This window comes from Pezoporus flaviventris, unplaced genomic scaffold (genome assembly GCF_033815535.1).
Source record: "Pezoporus flaviventris isolate CSIRO_AGI_PZ_B2104156 unplaced genomic scaffold, CSIRO_AGI_Pfla_v1 ptg000078l, whole genome shotgun sequence".
In the NCBI taxonomy this organism is placed as follows: Eukaryota; Metazoa; Chordata; class Aves; order Psittaciformes; family Psittacidae; genus Pezoporus; species Pezoporus flaviventris.
Genome location: NW_026892626.1, coordinates 6,607,663 through 6,624,244, shown reverse-complemented (window position 1 = coordinate 6,624,244; position 16,582 = coordinate 6,607,663). Strand labels below are relative to the sequence as shown.

At 38.1% G+C, this 16,582-nt stretch overlaps 1 protein-coding gene across 36 annotated transcripts in view; it reads left to right on the top strand.

Moving 5' to 3' along the window:
- Positions 1-16,582, top strand: part of RBFOX1 (RNA binding fox-1 homolog 1) — a 1,284,179-nt gene that overhangs the window by 1,028,235 nt on the left and 239,362 nt on the right. For 6 of the 36 annotated variants that reach the window (XM_061473758.1, XM_061473775.1, XM_061473764.1 and 3 more), the window contains 2 exons: positions 3,864-4,018; positions 7,686-7,906. The exons of 28 other annotated variants lie outside the window; for them this stretch is intronic. In XM_061473758.1, coding sequence (XP_061329742.1) covers positions 7,820-7,906 — 87 coding nt within the window. In that variant the 5' untranslated portion in view covers positions 3,864-4,018; positions 7,686-7,819. Of the gene's footprint in view, positions 1-3,863; positions 4,019-7,685; positions 7,907-11,437; positions 11,664-16,582 lie in introns of those variants that run through there. 2 more of the 36 variants (XM_061473760.1, XM_061473753.1) reach the window with 2 other exon arrangements.

The window sequence follows — 16,582 nt, the reverse complement described above, 5'->3', positions numbered from 1 at the left end:
TCATATGAAAACACAGATAAGTCAAAAGGCACCTACAGCTCTTTATTTGGTTTGGGTTTCTGTTGTTTTGTTTTTTTTTTCAGGGGGTGGTGGTGCACGGATTGTTCCCTGGTTTTGTGCCATGATACATATGGATGATGACAGATCCTTACATTTCTGTGGTAGCCAAAGGGAAGTCCAGGCACAGAGGCATTCCTTAACTCCATTTTTTTAACCTGTTTCCTCTCTCTAGCATACATTTTTTTTGCCTATGTAAGTAAATGTGTTTTGTGATTCACTGAAGAGTAACTCATTCTGTCTGCTATCAGGAAACAGATATGTATCTCTAGCAATGTAGGCTAAGCAGGAGCGGAAGGTTTCTAAGGGTGGAGAAGAGGACAATGTAAAAATCTCTGCCTTCACACGTTCCTGAAAAAGTGGAGCTAAGTACGTGTATACCTTATGAATGTGTGTGTTCTTTGGCACTACTGTCATAGGTAGTGATCTCCCTGTACCAGACACAGTTCTTTTCAAAAGAAATTTATGTAGTCTAAGTGGATATGAACATACTGTTGACTTGCAGAGGATCAGGGATATTGGTCATCATGCTACTTGGCAGTCAGTTCATCCCCCAGTCAAAATTTTCATGTGGTATTCTGGCAAAAGGAGGTTTTATGGGCTGAAAAAAAACCTTTCATTAAATGTTTATAGTAAGTCTTACCTGGCATCAGGAAATCATGGGAGAAAGCACTGATGTCATTTTGAGTGTGGTTAGGAAGTGAAGGGGTATATATTTATATTCAAGGCAATGTAAAGAAACTATCAATCTTTCAGTTGTTCACAGTAGTAGTTTGGGTAGGAATAGGCTGAAGTGAGCACTTGAAGGTGTTGACAGGTATCGTATAGTTGCTGAGGTAGTAAAAGGATGTGTTGTGGGGCCAGGCAAGGAAAGGAGAAGTGGTCTTTGTGCAAGCGTTCCAAAGGAAATGTGAAGTAAACATGCCATTCTTTAGCCAGTGAGATACTACAGCAGTGGGTGAATCAGTGCACAGTAGTGACAACTAATCAACTTTGGTTAGTCAAACCAAAGAAAGAGGAATGGCCATGTATTTGGAGAACAACATTTGTCAAGATACTGCACTTCAAGTAATGTAAGACCAACTGGCCTATAATGTGAAAGCCTGGATTTTTCTAGGCCTACAAATTTTTTCCCAAATATGCTCCCTGTGTTTTTTGTGTGAGGTGATTCTGAAGCTTTTCTAGTCAGCAGCATTGTAATTACTTATCTTTACCTTTGAAATGTCTAAATTTGCCACCATTAGGTATTTGAAAGAAAAAGGCTAGAAAGTCAAACTTTAGTGGAACTGAATCACTGTTAAGTTTCTGGTTGAAACAATCAGCTAGCTTCATCTTGAACTGCAGTTAGTTTTTAATTGGCTCCTAAGAGCTAATGTAATTTTCAGACAGAAATTTTAAGTTCAGAAGAAAAATATGTTAATACCAAATGTGTAGTATCCCACAAGAGTTTCACAAGCTTGAAAAAGATGGCTTCTCCCAGTTGTAAGCAGTTTCTAATCTTGCTATATGCTAGAATAAACTGAGACACTTAATAAAGTGTACAAACTCTTACAACATCCACCATACTGATATATATATATGATATATGATATGTGATATTTTCTACTTTTAAAGTCATTAAGATATCCATGTTGTATTTTGGTTCTGCTGTTAAGTAGAACAGAGGTTGGCTGGGAAATTGATGCTTGGCATAAACAGCTCCTACATGTACTTAAAGCTTTACTTACAAGAGTGAAATAGATTCAGCAGCTGAGGACAGGGGTCAAGTCTGGATAGCGCTTCAGGTGACCTTGAAAAGCCTTTGGTCCCAAATTGTTTTGCTGAAAGGTGGAAATAGTCTTTGGAAGATACTCTTTTGGAAGTGTAATAGTTATAAAAGTGGCAGCAGTCACGGTAGGGAGGGTGGGGGAAGACATGTAGGACAGCTTTCTCTGCGTACTGGTATTTCATTTAACGCCTCAGGCAGTGATAATCAATGACAGCTCCTTCTCCTTTGGAGCATGTGTGGTACTGATCTGGTAATACCTCTTTAGGGACAACAATGTGAAGTAATTGTGAATGGTGGAAACTACCAGGAGGCTTGGAAACTGCTTTATCCTCTCAGTTCTGGATTTTCCTTTACAGAAAACCACTGAGAAATCTGAAAGAGAAAATGGAGAACATTTGGAGAATAGGAAAGGTGGCCAGAAAATGGGAGACTTGAAAAAGAGCTTGAAGGGATCAAATATGATATAGCATAAACCATGAAGAGGGTGCCAAAGTGGTCCCTGAATTATTTATGATGGGGGAGATGAGAAAGTTGGGCCAGGAAGGAAGTAGAAATTATTTGAAGTTTGTTGGTATTGTATAGCTCTTGGAGGAACTGTTGTTTGTGGTGTTTTGAACTAGTTTTACGCATTAGGAAGAAGTAATTATTTGGCAGAAGGATGCTCCAAATAGATTACTTTCGCCAGGATCCAGTTAGAGCATACATCACTGATTGCTGATGACTGCATTGCAGGGATCTGCCTTCTCCAGGCAGCGTGTCCATAGAAAACTAGGCATCTGCTTTTGCCTGGGGGAATATTTTGATCATTCTCAAATATGCCATTTAGGCATTGTATGTAGTTGAGGTCAAAACCTTGATTTGTCTTACATAATTTTTAATTGTCTCTTTCAACCTGAACGTGTAGCCCAGTTTTCAGGCGTCTTTCTGGCTGGCTTCCTATATACATCTGTACGGTACAGCTGTCTCCAGTTTCTTCCCATTTCAAATTACTTTTTAGCAAGTCCTTAGTAAAATCACTAGCACTACTGTCAGTAGCTTCAGTTCTGTGCTGAAACATGAGATGATGGTGTTAGACTGCTGGGACTGAAATAATTCCGTATTTTGTGACCGTCTATTGCTATCTTAGCTTGCTTTAACCTATGCTGTTCACCTTCAAAACCTGCTTTTCATAAGTAATGCCTGCCTTTCAGCAAAATTCTGCAGAAATGAAACAAGTAAGATTGTATATTTTATGTTTATATATATTTTATATATAAAATTAGCATTCATCTATTTTCATGTTATTTTCTCCTGTTTTCTGTTTTTAGAATCAGTTTTCAGTTTCAGAAAATCCTTAAATTTTTTTAATTAAAACACATAAACCCCCAAGCAAAACAACAGACCAAAAAAACCCAGGGTTTGGAAACAGGTAGCCGAAAGAAACATGTCCTCTATTAGCATACTGAAAATGCCTTAGCATGTCATTTTTTCTAACAGCATTATAATTTTCTAGAATGTAATGCAAGTGAAAGCTGTAGAGTTGTTTAAAATAGATGAGCTCCCCTTTTCCACCCACCTACACACTCAACTTTTTGCAGGGAGTAAGAATCCTGGAGTAGGCAGGAAGTAAGGACTGTCACCATCAGTGGCTTCAGACAGCCGATTGATGTGCATGGTACTGACCATTCTGGCTTTGTCCTAGCAAAACCACGTAGGCCCCTGCTTAACCTAAATCATGCTAGAGGTCCTGCTAACGTGAAACAGAATGATTAGCATATTTAATACTCTTTTGGCTTATTCTCTGAGTCCTCAGTACTCTTCATGGTCAAATTTCTTGTATTTAGTACATTCTTGCAGAGCAGGACTGACTATTAATGCTAACTAATGGTGAAGTGTAAAACTTAAGACCAATTTCTTTTTTGTGTGGCTGGGAGGGAGAGCAAATATATTGGTATAAACTGGTGAAGCTGATGTAGTTGCATTGGCGTAAGTTCAGAATTTGGCATGGGGTGGAGATGCAAGTAAAGCTGTATTGTACTTCTGTGGTTTTGATTCACAGAGGTTTGTGCGAACTTAGGTAGCTGGTGCACACATGGGACATCATCAAAGAGCCCAACCAGAAAGTCAGAGCTTGGATTTGGAGTGCCATACACCTATACATTTAGAAGCATGTTGTTATAGTGAGGCGAGCAAAGCATCTTTTCATTAAAACAGGTAACTACAGTTTACTTTCAAAGTTTACTTTTATATATTACAATCTGCAATGTAGTAAATGTAGATGATTTTTAGAGATTTGGTATTTTCATTATTCTTCAATGTTTATACTGCTTGCAAAGACTGGAAGGGTCTTCCTGTAACTTGCTGAGTTCACCCTATCACTACTACTGGCATAACAAAATATTTTTTTATAAGCTAGCCTTTATTTAACTTGAGAGACTGTTCTAGACCCTCACTTAGCCAACACCAAAGTACTTAAAAAGAAATAACTTGGAGAAAAAATTTAGTCTAAATCTGTTCTTAACTAGTTTTTCCTTAATTTTTAGTGTGCCAGGATTGTCTAGGTTAAACAGTCTCTTCCTCCTACTGTTTTCTTCCCTTTTCACAGATTGTTTTGCTAGGATAAACAAATCAAATTTTCTTAGGTTCCTGTTACAACGTAGCAGCTGCATTCCCCTGAACAACACAAAAATTACTTTCTTTACAGCTCTTGTAGTTGAATTTGACCTGTGATTTTTTTGCCCCTTTTTTTTTTTTAGTGTGATGAAGACAACTGTATGCTACTGGAAGTATCTCTAAGAAGTTAAGAAATTAATTGAGAAATAAACCTGATAATTTGCCTTTTTCTATTTGTATCACATTAGGAGCTCAATTTCCTTAAACAGATGCAGTGAATTCCTGCTTTTCTTCTGAGTTTAGAGCTGAAGTTTCTGTTATTAGAAGCAGAAAGAAGAAAGTTATTAGAAACATTAGAACTTATGTTTTGTATTACTGAATTTTACCTATTGCTGTTAACACAGTCCTTAAAGTTGAGCAATTCTTTCTATAGAATATTCTTATCCTTGTCAGTTTTGACAGTACCTTCCAGTTTTATTTCATAAGGAAAATTCATCAGCATGTTGCCTTGTGCCAAAATAATTAATGAAAACGTTAAACAAAACCTCTCCCAGAACGTATCACAGAAGAGCTTTCCTTGAGCCTGTGCTTCCCTGCACAAAAATTAATTTGTTCCTTAGGTTTTCTAACATTTTATCAAATACATACATGCTGAAACAAAAAAATGGCTGTTTTATAGAGCAATTTGACAGTCCTTATTGTGATAGTTGTCTTACTAGACTCATTAGAACAAAGCTTGCAGAATCCGTTTTATAATCTCCATTCCTAGCTGAAAGAAATCTTTCTTGAAATGCAGCTCTTTTAGACCAAACAGTTAACAATTAAAATTAACTTTTTTCCAAAACAAAATAATACTTTTTAAATTAATTATAATGGCATGTCACTTTCTCATGCATACCTTTTGTTTATCTATTTCTATATGAAAGTAATAACTTGCATTGGAATTTATTAAAATCTTTTGGGAAAACCCATGATTTGTCAGCCTACTATGTGCTTAATTCAACTGCAGGGTTCTGTTCCTTAATAAGAGCAAGAAATGTGATTATTAGTAAGTCAGCATGGTCAGATAAGCAGTGTGAACAGCATTATCACCAACAGAAGTGAATCAGTTCTGTAACAGGAGATGGGTCTGGGTAACCATCACTTTATCATGTGACAGCTGCTGTCGTTTTTGGCAGTCTCTCAGAAGATCATCACAGAGGGTCACAATTCAACATCTAAAGTTAGAAATGGTGTAAGGCTGGTAGTAACGAGGGCCAGCATGCAGCTGCTAAGGTAGACTTCTGAATCGTGCAACATGGCTGCTTTTATACATGAGAATCAATTACTGAAAACCTTTCAAGATAGTCAAAATGCGACATTAAATAATTGAGTATCAGGTCATAGAATCAGAATAGTTAGGATTGGAAAGGACCTTAAGATCATCTAATTCCAACCCCACTACCATGAGCAGGGCATCACACATTAAACCATGCTGCACAAGACTCCATCCAACCTGGCCTTAAATACTGCCAGGGATGGAGCATTCACAACTTCCCTGGGCAACCCATTCCAGTACCTCACCACCCTTACAGTAAAGAACTTTTTCCTTATATCTAACCTAAAGTCCCCCTGTTTAAGTTTAAACCTATTACCCCTTATCTTATTACTACAGTCCCTAATGAACAGTCCCTACCCAGCATCCCTATAGCCCCCCTTCAGATACTGGCAGGCTGCTATGAGGTCTCCACAGCCTTCTCTTCTCCAGGCTGAACAGCCCCAACTTTCTCAGACTGTCTTCATACAGGAGGTGCTCCAGTCCCCTGATCATCCTTGTGGCCCTCCTCTGGACTTGTTCCAACAGTTCCATGACCTTTTTATGTTGCGGACACCAGAAGTCTACACAGTCGCCAAGTGTGGTCTCACAAGAGTAGAGGGGCAGGATCACCTCCTTCAACCTGTTGGTCACGCTCCTTTTGATGCAGCCCAGGATATGATTGGCTTTCTGGGCTGTGAGTGCACCCTGAAGCTTACTCATGTTAAGTTTCTTATTGACCAGCACCCCCAAGTCCTCCTCTGCAGGGTTGCTCGGAATGTCTTCTTTGCCCAGCCTGTAGCTGTGCATGGGATTGCCCCAATCCAGGTGTAGAACCTTGCACTTGGCTTTGAACTTCATAAGATTGGCATCAGCCCACCTCACAAGCATGTCAAGGTCCCTCTGGATGGCATCCCTTCCCTGCAGCTTATCAGCTGAACCACACAGCTTGGTGTTGTCTTCAGACTCGCTGAGGGCACATCAAATCTTGTCTGCAATTAGTTATCCAGAAAAGTAATTATGCAACAAAATCAAGTGCTTGAGATTAGTTATATGAAGCACCTTGGTTATTCAAAAGCTGTAGGAGAGGATTTTTTTTTTTTTTGACTTGTAACATGGAGTTTTAAGCACCTAACTAATTTTTTATTAAATTTAAGAAGTTTTGCTCAATTGTGATTCTTGTCATTACTCATATCTGCAATAGAAGATCCGTTGCACATGAAACAGGTGTTTGACTAAGTTTGTTTTGTGTAAAGTAAAAATGATCAGCTGTAGAGGAGAATGTCTTGCAAGTAGTACATTAAAAAGCTAATCTGTTTTGTTTAGGGGGAAATAGCCTCAATATCATTCTTTCGTCTCTTTTACTAAGAGTGTAAGTTTAATTGGAGAACAGATATGAAATACTCTAAAGGTCAAATTCATTCTTTTTTTAAAAAGTTATGATAAATGTAACAACATAGATGATGTGAAAGGTTAGAAAAGCCATTAAAATATAATTTACACTAATAGAAGTAGTTAGCCTACATTAGTTAGCTCAGATATTCAAAGTAAGAAAGAAAATTAATAAATAAAAAGGTATATGTATCCAATGTAACAGACTTTAAGTTTAAACTCTCACATTAATTGTTTTTAACAGCTTTTAGATACCATGAAACATTTATTTATGCAATCATGATAAGCCTGATTATTTGTAACTGGCTTCTAATATTAACTGTTGTCATGTTTATGCTAGAATAATAGGAAAATTAATTCTAATCTGTAGATCTGTACAGAGTTTAATCTGTATGTATATAATATTTAAAAATCTGAAGTGATAAAGGGTAGTTGATTAGTCATGTTACTTAAGCTGGTCCCAAAATAGCAGCTTCCTTTTTTGGTACAGTTAGGTTTGCAGCTGTTGTCTCTATCTGTTGTCTCTGAAGAAAATTTTAACATTAAGAGTTGCTGACGTCAATTTTTTTCTTTTTTTTACAGCTGATGTGGGCTTTGCCCCTGACAGAAGTTATTTGGTTCTAGCTCTGAGTTTGGAAGAAGTTGGTATATAGATTTTCCCCTAACTTTCAATTGATGTGTTTAGCTTTAGTGGGAGTAATACTATCACTTAAACCATGTTGTCGTCTCAAGGAGTTTTGCTACATCCATATGGAGTGCCAATGATTCTGCCGGCAGCACCATACTTCGCTGGACTTGTTCAGGTAATGCAAGGCCGCTTCCAACAAGCAACTTAACTCTAGTGCACTTAGAGTAATAATTGGAATTTTTATGGTTGAGAAAGCAAACACTTTTAATACAGGCAAAAGCTCTCATGTAGTCAGTGAGAAGACAGTAGGAAATCAAAAAGATGGATCACCCTAATCTGTGTATTGACATCTCTCATGGCTGAATAAATGGTGTAGTTGAGCTATATTTGCTTGTATTGATTTGTCTGCTGTTTAACATTCATGCCTTTGCTTCATGAGGTTGACCACAGGGCAGAGGATTTGCTATCCATTCTAGGTTTCTGAGGGAGTCAGCATTCCCACGGCAGGTCATAAGACAAAGTAACTTACCATTTTGTGTTTAGGTTAAGTGTTTTAGCATAGCAAATATGAATAGTGTTAAATATGCATTAATTCATATGTTACACCTCACACTGAATAAAAAAGGGTTTGTGTTTTTGCATGTATAGAAATTTATCACCTTCACAGAATATTTATGCACATCATATGAATTCTTTTGATCCCTGAAAGTGTAAGACCTTGCTTCAGGGCAAGAGTTCTGTATTTTAGAAGTTAACTGGCAATTACTAGATTTAGTTGATGTTCTGTTGTCCGGTTTTGATTTTATTTTTATCAGTAAGTGGTGCTACTGAATTACCTGCTGCTAGACTTCAGGTTTTGAATAGATCGTGTAGATGCTAATTAAGCAAAAAGTATTATGTTATTTACAATGTTAGAAGACATTAAGAAAGAATTCAAGTACCATTTCCAAACATTGACAAAACTTAAAAAATGGTGTACCCTATAAATGGCAGTAGTTACATATTGTGCATGAACAGGGATGAGACATGTGCACCCGTATTACAGCATTTCTGTGTCATGCTAGTGATCAGTCAGATTAAGGGTGAAGGAGAGGAAAATTTTCATTATACTCCCTTACTACAACAGTTAGCTGGCGTAGAGGGGCAATCACAGCACGAATACAGGGTTTTTTCCCATATAGGTCCCTTCAGTAATTGAAGACTTCACTTTAGGCTTAATATTAGACACAGATGTCTAAAATAGAAATATAGCATTGCACAGTGGCCATTATCAAATATCAAAAAAGCGTCTTCTGGGATATGAAAGCTGGTGCTGCTTTTTTATGCAGTGAGACACAGCAGCACACTTGAACACATCAAGCAGGCCTTCATATCCATTAGAATTTGGGGGTGAAGGTCGAATGCTGGATCTCAGTCAGACCCTGTGCCATCCTGTCCAATAAATAATTACAAGCAAATCGTGCCTTTCACTCCATGCTGATTGATGTTGAAATTGCTTTTGAAAGTTCTCATAAGTTCCTGTTATAGATTAAGTGCCGGTGTAGGAAAAATAACTGCACCCAACTGTAATGGGTGAATGTAATCAGGTTTAATGGACTCGAGAGCTTGTTGGGAATTAAATAACTATTGATTTGTTGGAAAGTTGCTGTCATTACAAAATGCCACTCTGGATGCATTATCCAAGCAGATAGATTAGAAGAAAGGCCCCTTTGAAAATTCAGGGTGCCTTATTTCAATCTTTTTTTCTTTTCTTTCATTAGAAAGATATATCTAGGCCTATGCTACTCCATTAGCATAGGTCTGAAATAGTCAAGCAATCAGAATTGTTCTACAAAAAGAAGGTATGTTTGTAGGTACAGCTGAATAGTGTTCTTTATATGGATACTTCTCTAGACTCTTCCTCTCCCTAATATCATACCTGAAAACTGCATTTTGGAAGCAAAAGATTTGAATTACTGTCTTAGTGGATGAACTAGAACATTAAATGGCTTAACCACTTTCTCACCCCAAGTTTTTATGTGCGTTCGCAGTATCTTTAGTCAGCTTATGGTACTAGAATGCTTATTTTTTGTCTCTTAGAGTAGACCTTAGTATCCAAAATAAAAAATTCAAAGGGCACATGGTAGGCATATTTATATCATCCTCTTGTAAGCAGTAATTACATAATATTCAGAACTTTAATGGAAATTTTCTTCAAACATATGCTTTGATAAACTGATTATGCAAATGTTTTTGCTGGGTTGCAGGTTGAGAGCCACAACCCTGAAGTATTTTCGAATACAAGGCAGTTTTAATATTTTAAGAGACTTACAAGATTGCAATTTATTTGCATGGATTTCTGCAGAAAGGAGATGTATTTCTGATTAGGGATTCCCCATGATTTCCAATTGGATTTACACCAAGATTGCATATAAGAACAGCGTAGAATACTGCGCAGGGATGTGGAGAACTTTTTTTGTTTTTTTCCATGTTTTGTGTTTCATGGTTGAGCAGGAGAGAGCTCAGGTCTCTCTGGAGGACTGCTTGTCTTCAGGGGTTCTGCACCTTCAAGTACTGTGTGTGATTTTACTTTATTCTGTGTATGTGCAGCCTCTCCTCCTAAATCCATCAGTGAACTCTATCTTACCTCCTTGTCTTGCTTTTGTCACACCTGCTTGTTACAGAGTACTAGAATGTGTGAAACTTAGAACACACAAAAAAGGGCATGTACTGTGGATACATCTCTAGAAATACTTTCGATAAACAGCTATGTGTGTTTTCCAGTTGGCTGTATTACTAAGATTTGTATTCCTTTTCCTGAGATCATACGTGTCATGGTTTAAGCCCAGGAGGTAACTCAGAACCACACAGCTGCTCGCTCACTCCCTGCTTTCCCACCCCCAATTCCCTCTTACCCTTCCACCCCTGCTGACCCTCCCCCCACCCCCCCGGGCCAGCAACTAAGGTATAACACAGATCACTGCTGCTGCCACCAATAACAATGATGATAAGGGAAATAACAAGGGGAGAGAATATAAAACTAAGAAGGGAAAAGGAAAAGAAAACAATAAACACAAGTGATGCACAATACAATTGCTCACCACCTGCCAACCAATACCCAGCCAGACCCAAGCAGTGATCTGGGCCTTCCAAGTAATTTCCCCTAGTTTATATACTGGCCATGATGTGCTGTGGTATGGAATACCCCTTTGGCTACTTTGGGGCAGGTGTCCTGTCTCTGCTTCCTCCCAGCTTCCTATGCCCCTCCTTACTGGCAGAGCATGAGACTGAAAAAGTCCTTAATGGGAGTAAATACTACTTAGCAACAACTGAAAACATTGGTGTGTCATCAGCATTGTTCTTGGGGTAAAGTTGAAACCACAGCACTACATCAGCTACTGAGAATGAGCAAAATGACTGCTACAGCTGAACCCTGGACAATACATTTCAGAGAGATTATGAAAAATGGAATGCATGTGTTCCTGAAGGGAGAAGAGGTAGTTGTTCAGAGTTACAGAAACGTCAAAATGTATCAAATTATATTCAGTATGTTTGGAAACTTAGTTTTATTTTCCAATAAATAAATACACCTTCAAGAAACTTCGTAGAATGATGGCATTATTATTGCCTATGATTTCTTAACACATTTTTGATGAGAAAAATAAAATAACTGCTCCCTTCTTCCTTCTGGGTGAAACTGTAGGAGGAAAAGATCACATGAAAGTACAAATGATGCATAAATAGCATTTATGCCTCATGTGGGTGAAGACATGTTTTCTGACTTCGCACAAAAGATGTGCTGGTGGCTTAGCAGGCTGTCACAATTATGCTGCCATGAGGACCAAGGCAGGTACTGCAGTCCAGCAACCACATGTGCTGCGTGCAGCAAGGCCTCCTTTGTGGGCAGCAAGGCTTCCTGGGTGTCAAAACCATCATGCTGTTTCTTCTGGCAGGTGAGTTAAGAAAAATGTCATAGAGCATTAGGTGGTGATCTAGTGAAAGACTTCTTATCCTGCCCTTGGTTCATAGCCCAGTTTTGTCATTTGATTCCCATGAGCAAGCCCTTATGTCCCAGTAAGAAGTTGGTAGGGTGTGACGTGAAAAAAATCCATCTGCAGTGGCCACAGTATGGGACCATTGTCCTGTTGCCCAGAATTGTGGCTGTGTGCTACCACACTGTTTTACACATCTTTACAGTAAACAAGTGAAACGAAGCTCTCTTTATCATTAAAGTGCAGAAACAAGAAAACATTAATATTTCCTAAGAGTAATATGTTTTGTAGAATAATAAGTTAAATGTCTCCATATTAGCTTCATATTTGTTGGCTTTGAGTGGCTTAGGTATATAAATACTTTGCAATGACTGGATATATGGAGTATAAGGATTATGATAAAATATTTTAAAAACACAAATGCCATATCCATTATCTAGTGCTTGTTGCTGAAGTATTTATCACATGGCTGGTCTACATGGCTCAATTTCCGTTTAGCAGAGAAAGAATAGTTCACATGCATTACTGTGAAAATCATTGAAGTTGAAATTACTTAGACTTTTTGGTAAACTAATGGAAAATTCTAAATAAAGAGATAGTTCTATGTAATACAAAATGAGCTACTTAAATTTCAGAAGTAAAAAGATGGGGTGTGTTTTTTAATTAAAGTATGCTTTTATTTTAGCATGGTCACCAAAAAAGCATCAAGAGTTCCAAGAGTTTAAGCTTATGTTCATTGTTAGGCTTCACCCAGCTAAGTTAAACCCTTTTCTTCTCCTTTCATTTGCTGATTTATTTGTATGGTGGAAAAGGGTAGGTAGAAGAAAAGTAGGAAATAGATGGCTGATGATTAACTGTCTTAATAAACTGCTGATTATAACTACATAATTCATGAACTTAAATTCTGTATAATATATATATTTTTAATTATATCTGTGCATCTGATTCTCTTAAACTGGTTAACTACAGTGTTTGACTGACAACTGGAGAAGTGGTAATCTGGAGACAGCTCCATTTTATTTTAAGGCTGAGAGAATTGCCTAGAATATGCTGTGAAAAGTAGTGGTGCAGACTTCTTCACAGTTCCATCTTTACCCGTCTGTAAAATCCTTATTTTAGTGCTGTATTGGGAAGTGCTAGCAGTGAATACATTCAGAACACTTATAGATGCTACTGTGTTAAGCAAATTCATGCTTGCTTCCTGGTAGTCTAGTTTTGGAAAATGTCGTGGATATGTTGTGAGGCCTTACATTAAAAAACCTTTTGTAATTTAGAAATTTTTATTTGAATACTGGATTTTAAATAGAAATGATGAGAGGTTTTAATTCTTCCCGTGTTGCCTGAAGTGGTATAGAGTTATTTTGGTTGTGTTTTAGATTATGATCTAGTGGAAAGAAGTGCATAATTTCTGTTTACATTGCCTGAATTGCCTACTTGAAATGCAGTAAGTAGATGACTTACCTTAGATGCTGATTTATTCTGGCCTGATTGTGGTGCTCTCTCTTAGCAAGGGTTAAGGGTTTCCTATTAGTAGTACTATACTTCCAGTGCTTCATGAGTGGAGGACTAACATGTTTTACTACTGCAATCACTTTTCATCTGCCTGTGTATTTTGTTCTATTCTTGAGTATATCTCAAGTTTCTTCTCTCAGTCAAAGAGTTGCAAAGTTTTCCTCCCTTCTGTATCAAAAGGCCTTTTAAGTGGAGATACAGGGTGATGGTAATGGTGATGGATGTGGTCTGTGTTACTTTGTGTACAAAGATTTTCAGTTATCAGTGTTTAAACCTGTGGAAATCATAGAATCATTTAGTTTGGAAAAGATTTTCAAGATCATCAGGCCCAACTGTTAATGTAGAACTGCTGAGCCATAACTAAACTAGTGTCACTAAGCACCACATCTGCATGTCTTTTTAAATACCTCCAGGGATGGTGACTCTACCGCTTCCCTGAGTAGCCTGTTCCAATGCTTGACAACCCTTCTGGTGAAGAATTTTTCTTAATATCCAACCTAAACCTCCCCTGGCTCAACTTGAGGCCATTCCTTTTTGTCCTATCACTTGTTACTTGGGAGAAGAGACCAGCAACCTCTCTCCATCCTATTTACAGGTAGTTGTAGAGAGCAGTAAGGTTTCCCTTGAGCCTTATGTTCTCCAGACTAAAGAACCGCAGTTCCCTCAGCCGTTCTTCATCAGATGTGCTCAAGACCCTTCACCAGCTTTGTTGTCCTTCTTCAGACCCACTCCAGCACCTCAGTGTCTGTCTTGTAGTGAGGGCCCAGAACTGAACACAGTACTTGAGGTGCAGTGTCACCAGGGCTCAGTACAGGGGAATGCTCACTGTCCTGGTCCCACTGGCCACACTTTTGCTGATACAGGCCAGGCTGCTGTTGGCTTTCTTGGCCACCTGGGCACAAGCTGGCTCATGTTCAGCACCCCTAGGTCCTTTTTTTGCCAGGCAGCTTTCCAGCCACTCTTCCCAAGCCTGGAGTGTTGCATGGGGTTGTTGTGGCCCAAGTGCAGAACCTTGCACTTTGCCTTGTTAAACCTCATACATTTGGCCACATCCCATCAATCCAGCCATCTAGCCTGTCCATATGGCTCAGTAGAGCCTTCCTATGCTCCAGCAGATCAGCACTTCTGCCCAACTTGGTGTCATCTGCAAACTTACTGATGACTCAATCGTTATTCCAGATCATTAATAAAGATACTAAACAGAGCTGGCCCTAGTACTAAGCTCTGGGGAATGGCTCATGTGACCAGCTTGCAACTGGATTTAACTACATTCACCACCACTCTTGGGATTTGGCCATTTTTTAACCCAGTGAAGAGCACACCTGTGCATGAGCAGCCAGTTTCTCCAGGAGAATGCTGTGGGAAAGATCTCCAACCATCTTAAGACATGTAAACTGCGACCCATGTAACCCAGGGAAGAAAGTGGCTGGCAAAATGCAAATACAGTATCTTAAATATAAAATGAAGGTTACCAGCAGCTGTGCAGGTATGCATCAGCTGTCTTCATCTTCACTGACAGTGGTACTACTTACAAGCATGTTTCAAACTCTTTGAGAACAAATCATGTCAACACTTGAGAACAAGAAAGAGAAAAATTGGAATTACCAAGTGTTTTACTTGTCTTCCATCCTAGAGAAAGACCTTAGAATTATATTAAATCAGAACCTGAACATAGCTGAGAATTCCAAAGAGTGATTTGAGAAGTTAAAAAAAAAAAATCACAAAAAATCCCAACAAAACACAAAAAACACCACTACTGTCAGGCTTTTTTAAACTGTATAACCACATAGTTGGTCAAAAGCAAGAAAGATGACATACAGTTGAGAAATAAAAGGTGACTAGAGGTAAAGAAAAGCAGGTCTTCCTGCATCTGTGAATGGTCTTCTAGATGCAGAATGAATCATTTTCCCAACTAGCCTCAGTGTGATGCTGAGTTTTAGTGAATTAGTAAGTCTGAGAATTCCTTCCTTACTCCCTAGAGATAGCTTTTGTCTGTAAAAAGCTTTTTGGCTGTGGTGATTGGACTCAGTTGGATGTTGAACAGAGTGCTTAAGATAGGACCTACTTCAGTTATCTGAAAAGAAGTTTGATGCCATATATACCTCTATGCAAAATGGTTCCTTATTCTTCAAGTGTTTTATGTGTACAGAGTTTTGTTTTATTTTTAGGAAAGTAGGTTTAGATAGACAAGCTTTTTAGTATTTTTTTTCTCTTCTCTAATGTGTTAGATCTTGTCTGTGCAAAAATACTGGAGATCAATTTTAAATATTTTGAAAAATACACAAAAGCCTGTTTTTAATGAAATAAGCTCACATTTATTAGGTTCTTTTTGACTTCGAATTGCTCTGAAAATCACTGTTTGGAATATTTTTTTTCTGGCCTTATGTCTAAAACAAGAATAAAGCGAACTTGAAGTCTTGAAGATATCTTAACCTGTCTATGACCAACTCATAAAATTAAAAATCTAGCTTCCATGTTCTCTGTGTCTTCTCTTTCCATTTAAGACACAAGTACCCATCTCACTTTTTACTACCTAAATACAATGAGGAGGGATCTAGCAGTTACCACTAGTTGGATCCAGTAACAGAAAAGGATTTAAGGTGGCTTGGAACACCACAGCTAGTGTTATGCCCAGTTCTTAAAAGATGAGCCAGTTTTTGTAAAGTTGTTCTTCCTACTTGATTTTCCCCTATCAAATCTGTTCTTTTGTTTGCCATTCATTTAAAAAAAAAAAAATCATCTGTGTTTGCAGAAATGACTCCGGGTAGTTCCACTTCTGTTATTCATTCAGAATCTTAAATATAAAATGAAGGCAAGTATTGTCTGTAAGAATTTACTTCTAAATACTTCCAAAGGTTAATTGTTCATGATTCAAAGCAGTTTTTCAAAACTAATCATTCTGTAAGAAAATAAATAGGTGGATTGGTTTCATTATAGCATTGGTCAGTGTGTGCTGGGAAACTTGTCTTCGCAGGCTTCCGTGGTGACTTACTTTGTAGACATAAATTGTTAAAACGCATTCAAGCCTTTTGTACGCTGCTATTATAGGAAATGAAATAAATCCATTGCAATATTCTCAAAGTACCATTCTTAACTGACATACTGTGCTGGATTGACTGAAGTGAGTACAGGGTTGTTTTGCTGCAGAAATTAGTACTTTGATTTTTTTATGCCTTCCTCCATGAAGGCGCAGTTAAAGTCAGACATAGGGAAATGTAACAGATGTTTGTACACATTTCCCATCTGAAAATGCCTTCCCCTGGCCAAGACGATAGTTAGGCACAATTAAGACCAGTATATACATCCTGTACAGTAAGCCAAGTCTGCTGAATATGTTCCCAACAGGGAAGCACAGATTTGGAAAGAAG